At 55.0% G+C, this 20,741-nt stretch overlaps 1 protein-coding gene and 1 long non-coding RNA gene across 2 annotated transcripts in view; one reads left to right on the top strand and one right to left on the bottom strand.

Annotated features, from left to right (window-relative positions):
- LOC141091921 (uncharacterized) lies at positions 1 to 15,517 on the bottom strand. Its single transcript, XR_012232621.1, has 2 exons — positions 15,380 to 15,517; positions 1 to 494 (listed from the first exon to the last, which is right to left on the bottom strand). It is a non-coding gene; the product is annotated as an uncharacterized lncRNA (long non-coding RNA).
- HHIPL1 (HHIP like 1) overlaps positions 15,190 to 20,741 on the top strand; it is a 27,895-nt gene continuing 22,343 nt past the window's right edge. Inside the window, 2 exon segments of the mRNA XM_073577706.1 lie at positions 15,190 to 15,234; positions 15,237 to 15,524. Coding sequence (XP_073433807.1) covers positions 15,190 to 15,234; positions 15,237 to 15,524 — 333 coding nt within the window.

The raw sequence follows: 20,741 nt of genomic DNA on the forward strand, positions 1-20,741 counted from the left end.
TTTAATTTTGAAGTATCTATAATATGTTCTACCAGAACTAGAAAGAACTGTACAGTCCATTGATTTTATTGTGCACTGTGTAATGCATTACTTCTGCAGTGGTGGCGCTGCAGGGAAAGGAAACTCTTCCCGCCAGGTTGTCAGCAGATCATTCAATCGCGAGGTTCATCCAGACTGGACAACCATTGTAATCTTGATATCCAGGAGATACAACACATAACTATATCGTTACATTGTTGTTTTAGGGAAACGTGAAGGTCCAGATTATGTGTTCGAGCTCAGCACCAATAATCTCCATCATTAATTGCGCAGAGGAGCATCATGTGCAATGTGTCCAAGCTACAGGGGATCACTGTCATGTTTATTTCCACGCTACAAACTTGGACGCTATTTACTTTTTCTAAAATCTCCATCTTCTTGCCAATGTTCAGAGCTGGCTGATGTTCTCGTAGTAAATCCTTCATGATCCAGGAAAGTCGTTCTGGCTGCGGACACTGTGAAAACAACCGATTACAGACGAGATATTATAAGTGTCATCAGCTTATAAACACTGAGGGCACTGTGTCAATTGCTAGTAGTAGTGTGACACCCCTGCTTATCTAGGTTCAGGCAGTACAAGCAATGTTTTTCACATAGTAGTGAGCATAAAACTATAACAAAAAAAAATAAATATGGCTTTTCTGGAGTAAATGCCCATTAATTATCAGTTTTGGATGAAACATTGGCAAAGGAGAAGCGAGATTAAATTACTGATGGAATAGGACTGCCTAAAGAGATGTGGTGTTAGTGCATGCTGAAAACTGTAGACACTGGTAACACAGGTCTGCAAAAAAACAATTTCAAGAGCTGTTTTGTTTATTCCATGTGATCTTTATGCTTTTTTGTGCTCCGAATCCGAAAAATGATCTCCGTTTTGTCATGGAACATCACGTCCTGACATATTAGGTAACTATGTTAAATAAGGCAATACTGCAAACTAAATGAAAATAGACTTAAAAATTTTTTATTACAAATTTTTCATGAAAATCATTTTTGAACTGAAATGAGCTCACTAAAATCTATTTTTTTCCCTGTGAGGCTCCTCTTGGTACATTTACGCTTGTGAGTGGCATCTGGAGTGTCTCTCTGAAGCATCCAACAGTAGTCTGCATTATTGCAATGCTCCATTTTCCCTGGTATCTTCTTTCCTTTTCTTTAGCGTCCTGGTGGAATCGCTCACCTTGCTCTTCACTCACAGCTCCCAAATTTTCAGGAAAGTAGTCAAGGTGGGAATGGAGGAAATGCAATTTCAAACTCATCAGGCAACCTAAAGCTTGAAATGCTTTCAGCATTCGTCCGAAGATCTTTGTTGTCAGGATCTTTCTTTTATTGCCTAAATATTTCTCTACGACCTTTTTAAATTTAATCCACCCTTCTTTTTGAGGGTCCGTTATGCTATTGACAAACTCATTATCAGCTATAAGCCTTCTAATGTCTGGTTCAGCGAACACACCTTCCTTCAATTTTGCCTCTGAGAGGCTTGGAAACTTGGTGACCAAGTATTTGAAGCATTCCCCATTTCTTGGAAGTTATTTTCCGAATTGCTTCATCAAGCTAAATTTTATGTGGAGAGGTGGTAGAAGAACTTTATAGGGAGGTACCAAAGTTTCTCCGAGGACATTTTTTTCATCGACTGTGAGCACCCTCGGCTGCCAACTCTTTTTGGTCCAGTGATTTTGTCGGTCTCGACTGTACCTCAGACACAGAAAACAAGGGTATTTGGTACATCCAGCTTGTTGCCCAAGCAGCATGCACATACAAGACCTTCAATTCCCCACACACTTGTCAACTCTGGTCCTCATTGTAGCACCCGCATCTCTGCCAGCAGAGACATCAACGTACTCACCGCCGAGGCTCCCGTCCTACTCCTTCCGGGTCTGCTGTTGTCCGGGATGCGTGCTCTCCTAGCAAGTCCTCAGGCACTGTGCTTAGGGCGCACGCACACTTCCTCTTTCTTAAAGGGTACGGCAACGTTCCTCTAACGTGTCCCCAAATAGTTGGAGGTCACGTACTATTTAAACCGCCTCCTCCAACATGGAGGTGACTGCGCAATGTTGTGAGTTTGTTCCTAACACGCTTGTCAGTTCTCAGGTCCCAGTACTTGCATCTCAGCCTGCTGCACCTGCCAGTTCTCACCTCAACAGCAGCAGAGCCAGCTTTACCTGCCAGTGCTCATCTTTCTTTCAGACTGTCCTGTCTGCTCTGCAGTTCCGGTCATCTTCTCTGCTTGCATCTGTTGGACATTTCCCTGGGCCATCCCAGCTATCAGTTCCTAGGGGTCAGCCGCCAACTACCCAAGGTCAATCCTGGAGTAGCACCTGGATCACCTCCCTTGTCTCTCCACGGACTGCAGTATCATTAACCACTGCATGTCTGTGGTTGGATTGGATGACCCTCCAGGTTTTCCTTAGGCTTTGGCACAGTGGTTCCATCACCCAGCCCGTTACATTCATATTAAAGTTTACGAAGAGCCAATTCCCAGCTCTTGTAGGTTTCCTTCAAGTGTACGGAACGACCTTCAGGGATGAAAACGTATGAAACGCTGTTGTGAAGTAAAACTGCTTTGAGACTTCTTTTTGAAGAATCTATAAAAAGACGGAATTTTGCTGAATCACGTTGGATTTTGAATTAACCGATCAAACCTTCAACATCAATGCAATAAACCAACTTGTCTTTCTGGACAAAGTAAGGAACAAACGCCTTTTCACAAAGTCTGAACCATTAAAAAGACACTCCTGATAACATTACATTCCTGCTTTTGAGCCTTGAACCAAGTTACTCAGTGGCATCTTTGGGAAAATTCAAGTCTCTTACTAAATCCTTCATCTCCTCCTGGGAAAATAATTTTGGTCTTGTATCATCTTCAAAGTCAGAACTTGATTCGTCATCTGGTTCAGGTATGACTCCACCTTCATCGGAGTTAGGTATCTTCCAAGGTAGCAGGGGCCTAGAGTACTGGTATAGATATATGCCATTGGGGATGGGACAAATTGCTCTGTGAAGATTGGGGTATGAAATGGAATGCTTCCATTAGGAATTATACCCTTTCACATTGCATGAACAAAAGTAGAAGTCATCACTATGGTTCTTTTGCTCTCGCCATGCCATAGGAATCCCATAACAGAAAGCTTTTTTCTTACCCTTCAACCAATTTCGGAGGTTCTCAACACACTGTTTGTACATTTTATGAGGCACTCAAACTTTATCTTGAGCTCTTGAGTTTTAGTTCTAAGTATGCAAAGTATACTTTTTTCACAAAGTCTGTAATATTCAGCTGTTGATTCAACATTGTATATTCACCACAAATGAAACAAACAGTCAGGCGAATAATAAACTTCCGCAAAAGCCATAACGCTAATTTGGAGAAACGCAGTTGACGAATGATTCCAATGCAAGTTTCTTGAAAGTATAAGGACCTTTCATTATATCACTAAACATCTGACTGCCACCAGCCAATCATGCAGTTCCTATTGATGTTAATGGGGAAAGAAAATGAGTTGCCTGCTGATGATTCACACCAGAGTTTGCAGAAGAACCTATAGGTTTGTGGCAAGTTCTGACATTTAGGATTTTTTTCCATATTTTTTCGTTATCAAAACACGTGGAAATTATATGAAAATCATCAAACAGCTTTTTAGTCGCAGACCTGTATAATTAACCTGATTGTCTGAGGTAATGTATTCCAGAGAGCTGGTGCAACGCGAGTTAAGATTTGGAGGGGTTCTTGGAAGACTTGGAGGAGGAGAGTCGGAAGATGAAGAATTTTAGTCTTCGGCCATTAGATGGATGGAAAGAATGGGTAGTGTGGTAGACAAATAAGGGAGGAAATGTAGAGCGGTGCAGCACTATGGAGAGGACAGGTAGGGTGGTACACAAACGAGAAGATGTAGTGTGGTGCAGCACTGTGGAGAGGACGGGTAGGGTGGTAGTCTGAGATAAGGAGGAGATGTAATGAGTTACGGGACTGGAGTGCACAGTATTGTGGCAGACAGGAACAAGAAAGAAGATGTAGGGTGGTGCAGCACAGTGGTAAAACCGATGAGGAGGAGATGTAGGATGATGCCACACTATGTAGAGCACAGGTAGGGAGGTAGACAGAGTTGAAGTTGGAGATGTAGAGTGGTGCAGCATAGTGCAGTGGATGAGTAGGGTGGGAGACAGATGAGAAAGGAGATGTAGGGCTGTGCAGTACTGTGAATAGGATGGATAAGGTGGTAGACAGATGAGTAGATGTTGGGCTGTGCAGCACTATTGAGAGGGCAGGTAGTATGGTAGAAATAGGTGAGGAGATGTAGAGTGATGCACTACTGTGGAGAGGACAAGTAAGGTGGTAGATGAGAGAGGAGAAGTAGAGCGGTGCAGCGCTGTGAAGAGGAGCAGTGCAGCAGTGTGGAGAGGACAAGCAGGGTGGTAGACAAAGAGGAAATGTAGGGCAGTGCAGTACTGTGGAGAGGACGAGTAAGGTGATTGTCAGATGAAAGAGGAGATGTAAGGCAGTGAGGCACTAGAGAGGACAAGGGTGGTAGACAAATGAGAGGAAATGTTGGGCAGTGCAGTGCTGTGGAGAGAATGGGTAAGGTGGTAGAATATGAAAGAGGAGATGTAGGGCAGTGCAGCCATATGAAGAGCTTTGTAGGTGAGTGTTATAAGCTTATGTTATATTCTGTAGCGGATGGAAAACGAATGTAGTGACAGGCGAAAAAGTTGAATTCTGGAGATGTTTTTGAGGTGCAGCTGATGTGAGTGACTGAATGTAAATACAAAGCAAAGATCAAATACAACCCCAAGGCAGTAGAAGGTAGAATCAAACACGGAAATATCACTTAATTTTAAATGAAAGGGGGCGTACCCAGTGTAAGACATGTAGATGAAGAGAGCAGACGGTCAGCCATAACATGTCTCACACTGGTAACACCTTTTATTTAAAATTAGCTCTGGGGGCAGATTCTCGTGAAGATCTTAGTCTCGCCCATAAATCTTAACAGCTCATTTACATATGAAGGAAAATGTGGATTTCTCTGGAATAAGACATTGGATCGCAGATATCATGGCATCTCTTATTCAGCTTCCTATCACCTACATACCCATACAGACTTAGGAGGGTTGGTCCTACTGACAGATGCCTTTTAAGAGAGCAGAGTGATAGTGGACTGAACCAAGCGTTCCAGAAGTTTAGAGATGAGGAGGATTGATTGTGTAGCTAGGAGGGAGATAGTTGGTGGAAAATAATTGCAGGTCACAAGGGAAGGTCTGGTGTAAAAAGAACAAAAGGAGCCCTGGACTGCGGCACAAAATCATGCAAGACGGACTAAAGCATCACAGGGTGAAAGAGAAACAGGTGGCAAAAGATCTGCTCGGGAGACAGAACATCACCTTAATCCTGACCATCAGCTACTAGATAACAAGAAGCCACATACTTTTCATAGCCCGCTATCATCATGACATGGAGGGGCTCATTGCATTGGTGGTGTAGATGGAAGCGATTTGTAGGTGCCTCGCGCAATGGGTAGGCTACAAAGTTCTAGCTTAGAGAAGGACAGTGTAGGACTGCGGTTTGGAGGTGAACGTGGAGGGGATCATTATAAGGTTGTTGGGGTAGTGATAATGGGTATAGGGGTAGGATTTGGAAGTGCACAGTGCAGGATGTGAAGATTGTGGGGCTATAGTCTAAAGATGCACACTAGAGGCAGTGAACATCCGCAGAGGGGTGCACAGTATGTGGGATGTCAGTGTACAGTGTTGATTTGTAGGTGTATATATTGCAGGGGGTGAGGGTGCTCGGTGTATATAGAGGTGCAGAGGTAGAAGTCCAAAGACTGCACGCTGGGGTGCAAAGTACAGGAGCTGGGAGTTCAAATGAGGATTTTGAAGCACATAATACTATAGGTGAAAGTACACAGTGCAGGCAGAGTGGGTGCACAGGCGCACAGGCCAATGGCTGGGGCGCAGAGAGAGGATTTGGAATTGCATAGTGCAGAGGTGCACACTAGGGTGACCGCAAAAAATCGATGTCGGAATTTTGTCCGTCTGGACCCCACAAAACGATTCCCCTTTCCAGATATTGAGAGAGCCAAAATTTGAGCTCGATCAAACGACGTTAACCCGTGCCGCTCGTCGCTCAAAGTTTGAAAAAATCCAAATTGAGGTATTTTAAGATTTAGGTATTTTGCATAGTCTGTTAGACTATAAAGAATGTGACAACAACATTGCAGAAATAGCCCTGACCAAATTTTCGAACCATTTGTGGTATTTGAATGCAGAGTTGGTGGGATTATCGTTTTTTGATCCCACCATTACAGACAATGAAAAGTTGTTAATGGCTAATAAATTGCTCAGTAGCACAGATGAACCATCAGAGCACGCTAGGGTTGTAAATCCAAAAGTTAGGAAAGAAAAATGAAAAGAGGTAGGAAGTAACCGACTTTAACGACCTTCTGACAAAAGATGAAGAACAAAAGCAATATGTCCTGCAAGTTGTAAGCAAATGCCGAGCATTATATTCTGACGTTTCAAAAACTACTTTAACAAAAGCTCTAGAATAGATTAGATAACTATGTAAAATTATCAACTCATGTAGGTTAGCGTGCTCTGATGGTTCATCTGTGCTACTGAGCAATTTATTAGCCATTAACAACTTTTCATTGTCTGTAATGGTGGGATCAAAAAACGATAATCCCACCAACTCTGCATTCAAATACCACAAATGGTTCGAAAATTTGGTCAGGGCTATTTCTGCAATGTTGTTGTCACATTCTTTATAGTCTAACAGACTATGCAAAATACCTAAATCTTAAAATACCTCAATTTGGATTTTTTCAAACTTTGAGCGACGAGCGGCACGGGTTAACGTCGTTTGATCGAGCTCAAATTTTGGCTCTCTCAATATCTGGAAAGGGGAATCGTTTTGTGGAGTCCAGACGAACAAGATTCTGACATTTTTTCCCCCCCATATGAGATCCGGTCACCCTAGTGCACACTGATGATTTGGAAGTACATAGTACAAGTGCTGGGGTGCACACTGATTTGGAGGTGCAGAGGTTGATGGTGCATAGTGTAAGTGCTGAGGTGCACATAGAGGACATGGAGGTGCACAGTGCAGGAGATGGGGTACACAGTGCAGGGGGGTGAGGGGGTGCACAGTGCAGCAGGGGGTGCACAGTGCGGAGAGGTGGGGTGCACAGTGTAGCAGAGGGTGGGGGTGCATAGTGCAGGGAGGTGGGGTGCACAGTGCAGCAGAGGGTGGGGGTGCATAGTGCGGGTAGATGGGGTGCACAGTGCAGCAGGAGGTGGGGTGCACAGTGCGGAGAGGTGGGGTGCACAGTGCAGCAGAGGGTGGGGGTGCATAGTGCGGGGAGGTGGGGTGCACAGTGCAGCAGGAGGTGGGGTGCACAGTGCGGTGGGGTGCATAGTGCGGGGAGGTGGGGTGCACAGTGCGGAGAGGTGGGGTGCACAGTGCAGCAGGGGGTGGGGGTGCATAGTGCGGGGAGGTGGGGTGCACAGTGCGGAGAGGTGGGGTGCACAGTGCAGCAGGGGGTGGGGGTGCATAGTGCGGGGAGGTGGGGTGCACAGTGCAGCAGGAGGTGGGGTGCAAAGTGCAGCAGGAGGTGGGGGTGCATAGTGCGGGGAGGTGGGGAGCATAGTGCAGCAGGGGGTGGGGGTGCATAGTGCGGGGAGGTGGGGGTGCACAGTGCAGCAGAGGGTGGGGGTGCATAGTGCAAAGAGGTGGGGTGCACAGTGCTGCAGGAGGTGGGGTGCACAGTGCGGAGAGGTGGGGTGCACAGTGCAGCAGGGGGTGGGGGTGCATAGTGCGGGGAGGTGGGGTGCACAGTGCAGCAGGGGGTGGGGTGCACAGTGCAGCAGGGGGTGGGGTGCACAGTGCAGCAGGGGGTGGGGGTGCATAGTGAGGTGGGGTGCACAGTGCAGCAGGAGGTGGGGTGCACAGTGCAGCAGGGGGTGGGGTGCACAGTGCAGCAGGGGGTGGGGGTGCATAGTGCGGGGAGGTGGGGTGCATAGTGCGGGGAGGTGGGGTGCACAGTGCAGCAGGAGGTGGGGTGCACAGTGCAGCAGGAGGTGGGGTGCACAGTGCAGCAGGAGGTGGGGGTGCATAGTGCAGCAGGAGGTGGGGGTGCATAGTGCGGGGAGGTGGGGTGCACAGTGCAGCAGGGGGTGGGGGTGCACAGTGCAGCAGGAGGTGGGGTGCACAGTGCAGCAGAGGGTGGGGGTGCATAGTGCGGGGAGGTGGGGTGCACAGTGCAGCAGGAGGTGGGGTGCACAGTGCGGTGGGGTGCACAGTGCAGCAGGGGGTGGGGGTGCATAGTGCGGGGAGGTGGGGTGCACAGTGCGGAGAGGTGGGGTGCACAGTGCAGCAGGGGGTGGGGGTGCATAGTGTGGGGAGGTGGGGTGCACAGTGCAGCAGGAGGTGGGGTGCACAGTGCAGCAGGGGGTGCATAGTGCGGGGAGGTGGGGAGCACAGTGCAGCAGGGGGTGGGGGTGCATAGTGCGGGGAGGTGGGGGTGCACAGTGCAGCAGGGGGTGGGGGTGCACAGTGCAAGGAGGTGGGGTGCACAGTGCAAGGAGGTGGGGGCACAGTGCGGAGAGGTGGGGTGCACAGTGCAGCAGGGGGTGGGGGTGCATAGTGCGGGGAGGTGGGGTGCACAGTGCAGCAGGAGGTGGGGTGCACAGTGAGGTGGGGTGCACAGTGCAGCAGGAGGTGGGGTGCACAGTGCAGCAGGGGGTGGGGGTGCATAGTGCGGGGAGGTGGGGTGCACAGTGCAGCAGGAGGTGGGGTGCACAGTGCAGCAGGGGGTGGGGGTGCATAGTGCGGGGAGGTGGGGTGCACAGTGCAGCAGGGGGTGGGGGTGCATAGTGCAGCAGGAGGTGGGGTGCACAGTGCAGCAGGAGGTGGGGTGCACAGTGCAGCAGGAGGTGGGGTGCACAGTGCAGCAGGAGGTGGGGTGCACAGTGCAGCAGGAGGTGGGGTGCACAGTGCAGCAGGGGGTGGGGGTGCCTAGTGCGGGGAGGTGGGGTGCATAGTGCAGCAGGAGGTGGGGGTGCATAGTGCGGGGAGGTGGGGTGCACAGTGCAGCAGGAGGTGGGGTGCACAGTGCAGAAGGAGGTGGGGGTGCATAGTGCAGCAGGAGGTGGGGGTGCACAGTGCAGCAGGGGGTGGGGGTGCATAGTGTCGGGGAGGTGGGGTGCACAGTGCAGCAGGGGGTAGGGGTGCATAGTGCGGGGAGGTGGGGTGCACAGTGCAGCAGGAGGTGGGGGTGCATAGTGCGGGGAGGTGGGGTGCACAGTGCAGCAGGAGGTGGGGTGCACAGTGCAGCAGGAGGTGGGGGTGCATAGTGCAGCAAGTGGTGGGGGTGCACAGTGCAGCAGGGGGTGGGGGTGCATAGTGCGGGGAGGTGGGGTGCACAGTGCAGCAGGGGGTGGGGGTGCATAGTGCGGGGAGGTGGGGTGCACAGTGCAGCAGGGGGTGGGGGTGCATAGTGCGGGGAGGTGGGGTGCACAGTGCAGCAGGGGGTGGGGGTGCATAGTGCGGGGAGGTGGGGTGCACAGTGCAGCAGGGGGTGGGGGTGCATAGTGCGGGGAGGTGGGGTGCACAGTGCAGCAGGGGGTGGGGGTGCATAGTGCGGGGAGGTGAGGTGCACAGCGCAGCAGGGGGTGGGGGTGCATAGTGCGGGGAGGTGGGGTGCACAGCGCAGCAGGGGGTGGGGGTGCATAGTGCGGGGAGGTGGGGTGCACAGCGCAGCAGGGGGTGGGGGTGCATAGTGCGGTGAGGTGGGGTGCACAGTGCAGCAGGGGGTGGGGGTGCATAGTGCGGGGAGGTGGTGTGCATAGTGCAGCAGGGGGTGGGGGTGCATAGTGCGGGGAGGTGGGGTGCACAGTGCAGCAGGGGGTGGGGGTGCATAGTGCGGGGAGGTGGGGTGCACAGTGCAGCAGGGGGTGGGGGTGCATAGTGCGGGGAGGTGGGGTGCACAGTGCAGCAGGGGGTGGGGGTGCACAGTGCAGCAGGGGGTGGGGGTGCATAGTGCGGGGAGGTGGGGTGCACAGTGCAGCAGGGGGTGGGGGTGCACAGTGCAGCAGGGGGTGGGGGTGCACAGTGCAGCAGGGGGTGGGGGTGCACAGTGCAGCAGGGGGTGGGGGTGCACAGTGCAGCAGGGGGTGGGGGTGCATAGTGCGGGGAGGTGGGGGTGCACAGTGCAGCAGGGGGTGGGGGTGCATAGTGCGGGGAGGTGGGGTGCACAGTGCAGCAGGGGGTGGGGGTGCAAAGTGCGGGGAGGTGGGGTGCACAGTGCAGCAGGGGGTGGGGGTGCACAGTGCAGCAGGGGGTGGGGGTGCATAGTGCGGGGAGGTGGTGTGCACAGTGCAGCAGGGGGTGGGGGTGCATAGTGCGGGGAGGTGGGGTGCACAGTGCAGCAGGGGGTGGGGGTGCATAGTGCGGGGAGGCGGGGTGCACAGTGCAGCAGGGGGTGGGGGTGCATAGTGCGGGGAGGTGGGGTGCACAGTGCAGCAGGGGGTGGGGGTGCACAGTGCAGCAGGGGGTGGTGCACAGTGCAGCAGGGGGTGGGGGTGCATAGTGCGGGGAGGTGGGGTGCACAGTGCAGCAGGGGGTGGGGGTGCACAGTGCAGCAGGGGGTGGGGGTGCATAGTGCGGGGAGGTGGGGTGCACAGTGCAGCAGGGGGTGGGGGTGCACAGTGCAGCAGGGGGTGGGGGTGCATAGTGCGGGGAGGTGGTGTGCACAGTGCAGCAGGGGGTGGGGGTGCATAGTGCGGGGAGGTGGTGTGCACAGTGCAGCAGGGGGTGGGGGTGCATAGTGCGGGGAGGTGGGGTGCACAGTGCAGCAGGGGGTGGGGTGCACAGTGCAGCAGGGGGTGGGGGTGCATAGTGCGGGGAGGTGGGGTGCACAGTGCAGCAGGGGGTGGGGGTGCATAGTGCGGGGAGGTGGGGTGCACAGTGCAGCAGGGGGTGGGGGTGCATAGTGCGGGGAGGTGGGGTGCACAGTGCTGCAGGGGGTGGGGGTGCACAGTGCAGCAGGGGGTGCATAGTGCGGGGAGGTGGGGTGCACAGTGCAGCAGGGGGTGGGGGTGCATAGTGCGGGGAGGTGGGGTGCACAGTGCAGCAGGGGGTGGGGGTGCACAGTGCAGCAGGGGGTGGGGGTGCATAGTGCGGGGAGGTGGGGTGCACAGTGCAGCAGGGGGTGGGGGTGCACAGTGCAGCAGGGGGTGGGGGTGCATAGTGCGGGGAGGTGGGGTGCACAGTGCAGCAGGGGGTGGGGGTGCATAGTGCGGGGAGGTGGGGTGCACAGTGCAGCAGGGGGTGGGGGTGCATAGTGTGGGGAGGTGGGGTGCACAGTGCAGCAGGGGGTGGGGGTGCATAGTGCGGGGAGGTGGGGTGCACAGTGCAGCAGGGGGTGGGGGTGCACAGTGCAGCAGGGGGTGGGGGTGCATAGTGCGGGGAGGTGGGGTGCACAGTGCAGCAGGGGGTGGGGGTGCATAGTGCGGGGAGGTGGGGTGCACAGTGCAGCAGGGGGTGGGGGTGCACAGTGCAGCAGGGGGTGGGGGTGCATAGTGCGGGGAGGTGGGGTGCACAGTGCAGCAGGGGGTGGGGGTGCACAGTGCAGCAGGGGGTGGGGGTGCATAGTGCAGGGAGGTGGGGTGCACAGTGCAGCAGGGGGTGGGGGTGCATAGTGCGGGGAGGTGGGGTGCACAGTGCAGCAGGGGGTGGGGGTGCATAGTGTGGAGAGGTGGGGTGCACAGTGCAGCAGGGGGTGGGGGTGCATAGTGCGGGGAGGTGGGGGTGCATAGTGCGGGGAGGTGGGGTGCACAGTGCAGCAGGGGGTGGGGGTGCACAGTGCAGCAGGGGGTGGGGGTGCATAGTGCGGGGAGGTGGGGTGCACAGTGCAGCAGGGGGTGGGGGTGCACAGTGCAGCAGGGGGTGGGGGTGCATAGTGCGGGGAGGTGGGGTGCACAGTGCAGCAGGGGGTGGGGGTGCACAGTGCAGCAGGGGGTGGGGGTGCATAGTGCGGGGAGGTGGGGTGCACAGTGCAGCAGGGGGTGGGGGTGCACAGTGCAGCAGGGGGTGGGGGTGCATAGTGCGGGGAGGTGGGGTGCACAGTGCAGCAGGGGGTGGGGGTGCATAGTGCGGGGAGGTGGGGTGCACAGTGCAGCAGGGGGTGGGGGTGCATAGTGCGGGGAGGTGGGGTGCACAGTGCAGCAGGGGGTGGGGGTGCACAGTGCAGCAGGGGGTGGTGCACAGTGCAGCAGGGGGTGGGGGTGCATAGTGCGGGGAGGTGGGGTGCACAGTGCAGCAGGGGGTGGGGGTGCACAGTGCAGCAGGGGGTGGGGGTGCATAGTGCGGGGAGGTGGGGTGCACAGTGCAGCAGGGGGTGGGGGTGCACAGTGCAGCAGGGGGTGGGGGTGCATAGTGCGGGGAGGTGGTGTGCACAGTGCAGCAGGGGGTGGGGGTGCATAGTGCGGGGAGGTGGTGTGCACAGTGCAGCAGGGGGTGGGGGTGCATAGTGCGGGGAGGTGGGGTGCACAGTGCAGCAGGGGGTGGGGTGCACAGTGCAGCAGGGGGTGGGGGTGCATAGTGCGGGGAGGTGGGGTGCACAGTGCAGCAGGGGGTGGGGGTGCATAGTGCGGGGAGGTGGGGTGCACAGTGCAGCAGGGGGTGGGGGTGCATAGTGCGGGGAGGTGGGGTGCACAGTGCTGCAGGGGGTGGGGGTGCACAGTGCAGCAGGGGGTGCATAGTGCGGGGAGGTGGGGTGCACAGTGCAGCAGGGGGTGGGGGTGCATAGTGCGGGGAGGTGGGGTGCACAGTGCTGCAGCAGGGGGTGGGGGTGCACAGTGCAGCAGGGGGTGGGGGTGCATAGTGCAGCAGGGGGTGGGGGTGCACAGTGCAGCAGGGGGTGGGGGTGCACAGTGCAGCAGGGGGTGGGGGTGCATAGTGCGGGGAGGTGGGGTGCACAGTGCAGCAGGGGGTGGGGGTGCATAGTGCGGGGAGGTGGGGTGCACAGTGCAGCAGGGGGTGGGGGTGCATAGTGCGGGGAGGTGGGGTGCACAGTGCAGCAGGGGGTGGGGGTGCACAGTGCAGCAGGGGGTGGGGGTGCATAGTGCGGGGAGGTGGGGTGCACAGTGCAGCAGGGGGTGGGGGTGCACAGTGCAGCAGGGGGTGGGGGTGCATAGTGCAGGGAGGTGGGGTGCACAGTGCAGCAGGGGGTGGGGGTGCATAGTGCGGGGAGGTGGGGTGCACAGTGCAGCAGGGGGTGGGGGTGCATAGTGCGGGGAGGTGGGGTGCACAGTGCAGCAGGGGGTGGGGGTGCACAGTGCAGCAGGGGGTGGGGGTGCATAGTGCGGGGAGGTGGGGTGCACAGTGCAGCAGGGGGTGGGGGTGCATAGTGCGGGGAGGTGGGGTGCACAGTGCAGCAGGGGGTGGGGGTGCACAGTGCAGCAGGGGGTGGGGGTGCATAGTGCGGGGAGGTGGGGTGCACAGTGCAGCAGGGGGTGGGGGTGCACAGTGCAGCAGGGGGTGGGGGTGCATAGTGCAGGGAGGTGGGGTGCACAGTGCAGCAGGGGGTGGGGGTGCATAGTGCGGGGAGGTGGGGTGCACAGTGCAGCAGGGGGTGGGGGTGCATAGTGTGGGGAGGTGGGGTGCACAGTGCAGCAGGGGGTGGGGGTGCATAGTGCGGGGAGGTGGGGGTGCATAGTGCGGGGAGGTGGGGTGCACAGTGCAGCAGGGGGTGGGGGTGCACAGTGCAGCAGGGGGTGGGGGTGCATAGTGCGGGGAGGTGGGGTGCACAGTGCAGCAGGGGGTGGGGGTGCACAGTGCAGCAGGGGGTGGGGGTGCATAGTGCGGGGAGGTGGGGTGCACAGTGCAGCAGGGGGTGGGGGTGCATAGTGCGGGGAGGTGGGGTGCACAGTGCAGCAGGGGGTGGGGGTGCACAGTGCAGCAGGGGGTGGGGGTGCATAGTGCGGGGAGGTGGGGTGCACAGTGCAGCAGGGGGTGGGGGTGCACAGTGCAGCAGGGGGTGGGGGTGCATAGTGCGGGGAGGTGGGGTGCACAGTGCAGCAGGGGGTGGGGGTGCATAGTGCGGGGAGGTGGGGTGCACAGTGCAGCAGGGGGTGGGGGTGCATAGTGTGGGGAGGTGGGGTGCACAGTGCAGCAGGGGGTGGGGGTGCATAGTGCGGGGAGGTGGGGTGCACAGTGCAGCAGGGGGTGGGGGTGCACAGTGCAGCAGGGGGTGGGGGTGCATAGTGCGGGGAGGTGGGGTGCACAGTGCAGCAGGGGGTGGGGGTGCATAGTGCGGGGAGGTGGGGTGCACAGTGCAGCAGGGGGTGGGGGTGCACAGTGCAGCAGGGGGTGGGGGTGCATAGTGCGGGGAGGTGGGGTGCACAGTGCAGCAGGGGGTGGGGGTGCACAGTGCAGCAGGGGGTGGGGGTGCATAGTGCAGGGAGGTGGGGTGCACAGTGCAGCAGGGGGTGGGGGTGCATAGTGCGGGGAGGTGGGGTGCACAGTGCAGCAGGGGGTGGGGGTGCATAGTGTGGGGAGGTGGGGTGCACAGTGCAGCAGGGGGTGGGGGTGCATAGTGCGGGGAGGTGGGGGTGCATAGTGCGGGGAGGTGGGGTGCACAGTGCAGCAGGGGGTGGGGGTGCACAGTGCAGCAGGGGGTGGGGGTGCATAGTGCGGGGAGGTGGGGTGCACAGTGCAGCAGGGGGTGGGGGTGCACAGTGCAGCAGGGGGTGGGGGTGCATAGTGCGGGGAGGTGGGGTGCACAGTGCAGCAGGGGGTGGGGGTGCATAGTGCGGGGAGGTGGGGTGCACAGTGCAGCAGGGGGTGGGGGTGCACAGTGCAGCAGGGGGTGGGGGTGCATAGTGCGGGGAGGTGGGGTGCACAGTGCAGCAGGGGGTGGGGGTGCACAGTGCAGCAGGGGGTGGGGGTGCATAGTGCGGGGAGGTGGGGTGCACAGTGCAGGAGGGGGTGGGGGTGCATAGTGCAGGGGGTGGGGGTGCACAGTGCAGCAGGGGGTGGGGGTGCACAGTGCAGCAGGGGGTGGGGGTGCATAGTGCGGGGAGGTGGGGTGCACAGTGCAGCAGGGGGTGGGGGTGCAGGCTCAGCCCAGGGGCAGGTCTTATTGCATAACAGGGACAATGTGCAGCTGCCGCAGATCACTGGGGAGGGACGAGCTGAATGAGCCGGATCGCGCCTCAGTGTTGGGGCTGTCAGGATGGGGCTGAGGTGGGCTGCTTGGCTGCTGCTCCCGGCTCTGCTGCCCCGGGCTCTCTGTCACCCGCAGTGTTTGGACTTCAAGCCCCCGTTCCGGCCCCCGCAGGCGCTCACCTTCTGTGTGCAGTACGGAGACTTGGGCTGCTGCGACTCCTCCCGGGACAGGGAGATCATGGACACTTTCTACCGGGTGATGGGGCACATAGACGAGGCAGGCTACGAGCTGTGCGCTGCCCATGTGCAGGACATCCTGTGCCAGGTGAGTGCCCACATTCCGGACATCAGTTCATTCACAAAGCAGCTGCAACCAAAGCCCCCCAGTGCAATGACTGCCAGGGATGGGGGTCACATCATTTATTCCAGTACCATGGGATCATGTGATCTTTGCCAGGTGATAATGACATAGGGTCAGGGTCACGTGATCTCTGCCAGGTGATGCTGGATATGGGGTCACGTGATCTTTGACAGGTGATGCTGGATATGGGGTGATATGATATAGGATCAGGTGATACCGGATATGGGGTCACGTGATCTTTGACAGGTGATGCTGGATATGGGGTGATATGATATAGGATCAGGTGATACCGGATATGGGGTCATGTGATATAGGATCAGGTGATGCTGGATATGGGGGGGTCATGTGATCTCTCCTGGGTGATACCGGATATGGGGTCATGTGATCTCAGCCAGGTGACACTGGAAATGAGGTCACGTTATCTCTGCCATGTGATGGTACAAAGCAATATGGTGCATATGATCCATGCCAGGCAGAATCTTTACCACCCGTGATGGGAAGCCTAGCTACAATGGGTAATAGGGCATTTACTTGGGGCAATGGGCAGTCATCAAGAAATGCCGTTCTGAAGTCTATGTAATGGCACAAGGTCAGGCTCTTGTTTGAAGCATCTTTTGGCAGACATGTCTGATATGTTAAGAATTCCCATTCTTGCTTACAAAATTCCAAAACAACAAAGAAACCTTCCATTATTGGAAAGCTAAGCCAATTCTCCAAAGTATTAGAAGGTTCCCAGCAACAGATGTTCAGTAACAGAAGGATTGGACATGTCGGATTTCAACATGTTTCATCCTTTAGTCCCATGGAAAGTAAACCACCAGAAGGGTCTGGCAATGACTTCCCTCTTCCCATTGGAAAACACATGCATGCTCACCCAATGAGAGGACATGCAAAGTCACAGCGGGAGGCAGCAACTTCTGATCTACGGGACTACTATAGCCGCAGATCTGCAGATGGGGCCAGGTGAAGGATTACAAGTGTGTTATCATACATTAACATGTGACTCATATGTTGCCCGAGGTGGTTACCAAGTGAGAGACTAACTACTATCTCAGGAGCACATCTCAGGAGATCACATTATGTTCCAGGTCTAATGGAGGAAAAAATCAAGCGTAATTTGCAGTCATCAGAAGAACTGTTATAACAGATGGGAGAGAAGCATAACTTGATGGATGGGTGACAAAATGTAACAGGTGGAGAAGTCTGAGGGTTTAAAGGGGAATTTACAATTTTATATGTAAGATGCAATCAGACCATTAGAGGCTGCTTGGAGCCCCAAGAGTTAGCAATAAACTATAGGGAAACCTGGCAGAGGCTGCTTGGAGCCCCAGAATAAGCTGCAGCGAAACCTGGCAGAGGCTGCTTGGAGGCCCAGGAATAATCTGTAGGGAAACCTGGCAAAGGCTGCTTGGAGCCGCCCCAGGAATAATCTGTAGGGAAACCTGTCAGAGGCTACTTGAAGCCCCAGGAATAATCTGTAGGGAAACTTGGCAGAGGCTGCTTGGAGGCCCAGGAATAATCTGTAGGGAAACTCGGCAGAGGCTGCTTGGAGGCCCAGGAATAATCTGTAGGGAAACTCTGCAGAGGCTGCTTGGAGGCCCAGGAATAATCTGTAGGGAAACTCGGCAGAGGCTGCTTGGAGGCCCAGGAATAATCTGTAGGGAAACTCGGCAGAGGCTGCTTGGAGGCCCAGGAATAATCTGTAGGGAAACTTGGCAGAGGCTGCTTGAAGCCCCAGGAATAATCTGTAGGGAAACCTGGCAGAGGCTGCTTGGAGCCCCAGGAATAATCTGTAGGGAAACCTGTCAGAGGCTGCTTGGAGGCCCAGGAATAATCTGTAGGGAAACCTGGCAAAGGCTGCTTGGAGCCGCCCCAGGAATAATCTGTAGGGAATCCTGTCAGAGGCTACTTGAAGCCCCAGGAATAATCTGTAGGGAAACTTGTAAGAGGCTACTTGAAGCCCCAGTAATAATCTGTAGGGAAACTTGGCAGAGGCTGCTTGGAGGCCCAGGAATAATCTGTAGGCAAACTCGGCAGAGGCTGCTTGGAGGCCCAGGAATAATCTGTAGGGAAACTTGGCAGAGGCTGCTTGAAGCCCCAGGAATAATCTGTAGGGAAACTTGGCAGAGGCTGCTTGGAGCCCCAGGAATAATCTGTAGGGAATCCTGGCAGAGGCTGCTTGGAGCCCCAGGAATAATCTGTAGGGAAACCTGGCAGAGGCTGCTTGGAGCCCCAGGAATAATCTGTAGGGAAACCTGGCAGAGGCTGCTTGGAGCCCCAGGAATAATCTGTAGGGAAACCTGGCAGAGGCTGCTTGAAGCCCCAGGAATAATCTGTAGGGAATCCTGGCAGAGGCTGCTTGGAGGCCCAGGAATAATCTGTAGGGAATCCTGGCAGAGGCTGCTTGGAGGCCCAGGAATAATCTGTAGGGAAACCTGTCAGAGGCTGCTTGAAGCCCCAGGAATAATCTGTAGGGAAACCTGTCAGAGGCTGCTTGAAGCCCCAGGAATAATCTGTAGGGAAACCTGTCAGAGGCTGCTTGAAGCCCCAGGAATAATCTGTAGGGAAACCTGTCAGAGGCTGCTTGGAGCCCCAGGAATAATCTGTAGGGAAACCTGGCAGAGGCTGCTTGAAGCCCCAGGAATAATCTGTAGGGAATCCTGGCAGAGGCTGCTTGGAGGCCCAGGAATAATCTGTAGGGAATCCTGGCAGAGGCTGCTTGGAGGCCCAGGAATAAGCTGTAGGGAAACCTGGCAGAGGCTGCTTGAAGCCCCAGGAATAATCTGTAGGGAATCCTGGCAGAGGCTGCTTGGAGGCCCAGGAATAATCTGTAGGGAATCCTGGCAGAGGCTGCTTGGAGGCCCAGGAATAATCTGTAGGGAAACCTGTCAGAGGCTGCTTGAAGCCCCAGGAATAATCTGTAGGGAAACCTGTCAGAGGCTGCTTGAAGCCCCAGGAATAATCTGTAGGGAAACCTGTCAGAGGCTGCTTGAAGCCCCAGGAATAATCTGTAGGGAAACTTGGCAGAGGCTGCTTGAAGCCCCAGGAATAATCTGTAGGGAAACTTGGCAGAGGCTGCTTGGAGGCCCAGGAATAATCTGTAGGGAATCCTGGCAGAGGCTGCTTGGAGCCCCAGGAATAATCTGTAGGGAAACCTGGCAGAGGCTGCTTGGAGCCCCAGGAATAATCTGTAGGGAAACCTGGCAGAGGCTGCTTGGAGCCCCAGGAATAATCTGTAGGGAAACCTGGCAGAGGCTGCTTGAAGCCCCAGGAATAATCTGTAGGGAATCCTGGCAGAGGCTGCTTGGAGGCCCAGGAATAATATGTAGGGAATCCTGGCAGAGGCTGCTTGGAGGCCCAGGAATAATCTGTAGGGAAACCTGTCAGAGGCTGCTTGAAGCCCCAGGAATAATCTGTAGGGAAACCTGTCAGAGGCTGCTTGAAGCCCCAGGAATAATCTGTAGGGAAACCTGTCAGAGGCTGCTTGAAGCCCCAGGAATAATCTGTAGGGAAACCTGTCAGAGGCTGCTTGGAGCCCCAGGAATAATCTGTAGGGAAACCTGGCAGAGGCTGCTTGAAGCCCCAGGAATAATCTGTAGGGAATCCTGGCAGAGGCTGCTTGGAGGCCCAGGAATAATCTGTAGGGAATCCTGGCAGAGGCTGCTTGGAGGCCCAGGAATAAGCTGTAGGGAAACCTGGCAGAGGCTGCTTGGAGCCCTAGGCAGAAGCTGCAGCAAAACCTGGCAGAGGCTGCTTGGAGCTCCAGCAATTATCTGTAAGGAAATCTGGCAGAGGCTGCTTGGAACTTCCAGAAATAAACAATATCTGTAGGGAAACCAAGCAAAAGATTTGTATTTTCTCTGCAGTGCTTCCACAGGTGGAAGCAAGTATTACATGATACCAAGCAAAATGGGGTCCTCCAGAACAAAATATACACTTTGTAGTTGTAATCTGCTCTAGATAATTATTGATGCCCATGCGGGGGGAAATACCTTTCACCCCTTTTATAACTCAAAAATGCCCTGAAGGCTATGCTAATAAATCGCCCATTGATACCCCACAAAACGGAGTCCTCAGAACAAAAGACACATGAAAACCATCATCTCCTCTATCTAATAGTCGTTGGCCCTAATGAAGGAATTACCACCTGCCCTTTTGTAACTTTAAAGTGCACTATGAGACGTCGTACTGCTGCCTTTAAACTTGCTTATCCGGCTAGACCACTGTGTCACGTTGATTGATAAACCTATCAATGAAACAAGGCAGAAACTGCCATAATTTTCTAGTAAATACTCATTGTAGACCTCCCTGAGCCCCTGGTTAAATTTTGGTCTGCAGATAGTGTTTTAGCTCATTTTGTACTTTTTTTTTTCCTCATTTTTGCATGATATATAAATAAGTCTAATGCATTAACTTGGATGCCCTAAGTTATTTACTTAAGCCATACACATAGCCACCCATGGCCATCCACATAACCACCCATGACCATCAGCATCCACATGACCACCCTTGGCCATCCGCATTACCGCCCTTGGCCATCCATATGACCGCCCATGGCCAGCCGCATAACCGCCCATAGCTATCAACATCCACATAACCGCCCATGGCCACCCACATGACTGCCCGTGGCCAACCACACGACTGACCATGGTCAACCGCATAACCGCCCATGGCCTCCCACATAACCGCCCATGTCGATTCATGTTACCGTCCTAGGCCATCCATATAACTTTTCCCGATAATTTGCCTGAATACCTTTATACCACTCAAGTATGCCAAATCCATTGCTCATCTCTATATTACAGTGGGGCAAAAAAGTATTTAGTCAGTCAGCAATAGTGCAAGTTCCACCACTTAAAAAGATGAGAGGCGTCTGTAATTTACATCATAGGTAGACCTCAACTATGGGAGACAAACTGAGAAAAAAAAATCCAGAAAATCACATTGTCTGTTTTTTTTTCATTTTATTTGCATATTATGGTGGAAAATAAGTATTTGGTCAGAAACAAGCAATCAAGATTTCTGGCTCTCACAGACCTGTAACTTCTTCTTTAAGAGTCTCCTCTTTCCTCCACTCATTACCTGTAGTAATGGCACCTGTTTAAACTTGTTATCAGTATAAAAAGACACCTGTGCACACCCTCAAACAGTCTGACTCCAAACTCCACTATGGTGAAGACC

Source organism: Dendrobates tinctorius, unplaced genomic scaffold, assembly GCF_039654945.1.
Source record: "Dendrobates tinctorius isolate UK_male_01 unplaced genomic scaffold, ASM3965494v1 ptg000057l, whole genome shotgun sequence".
In the NCBI taxonomy this organism is placed as follows: Eukaryota; Metazoa; Chordata; class Amphibia; order Anura; family Dendrobatidae; genus Dendrobates; species Dendrobates tinctorius.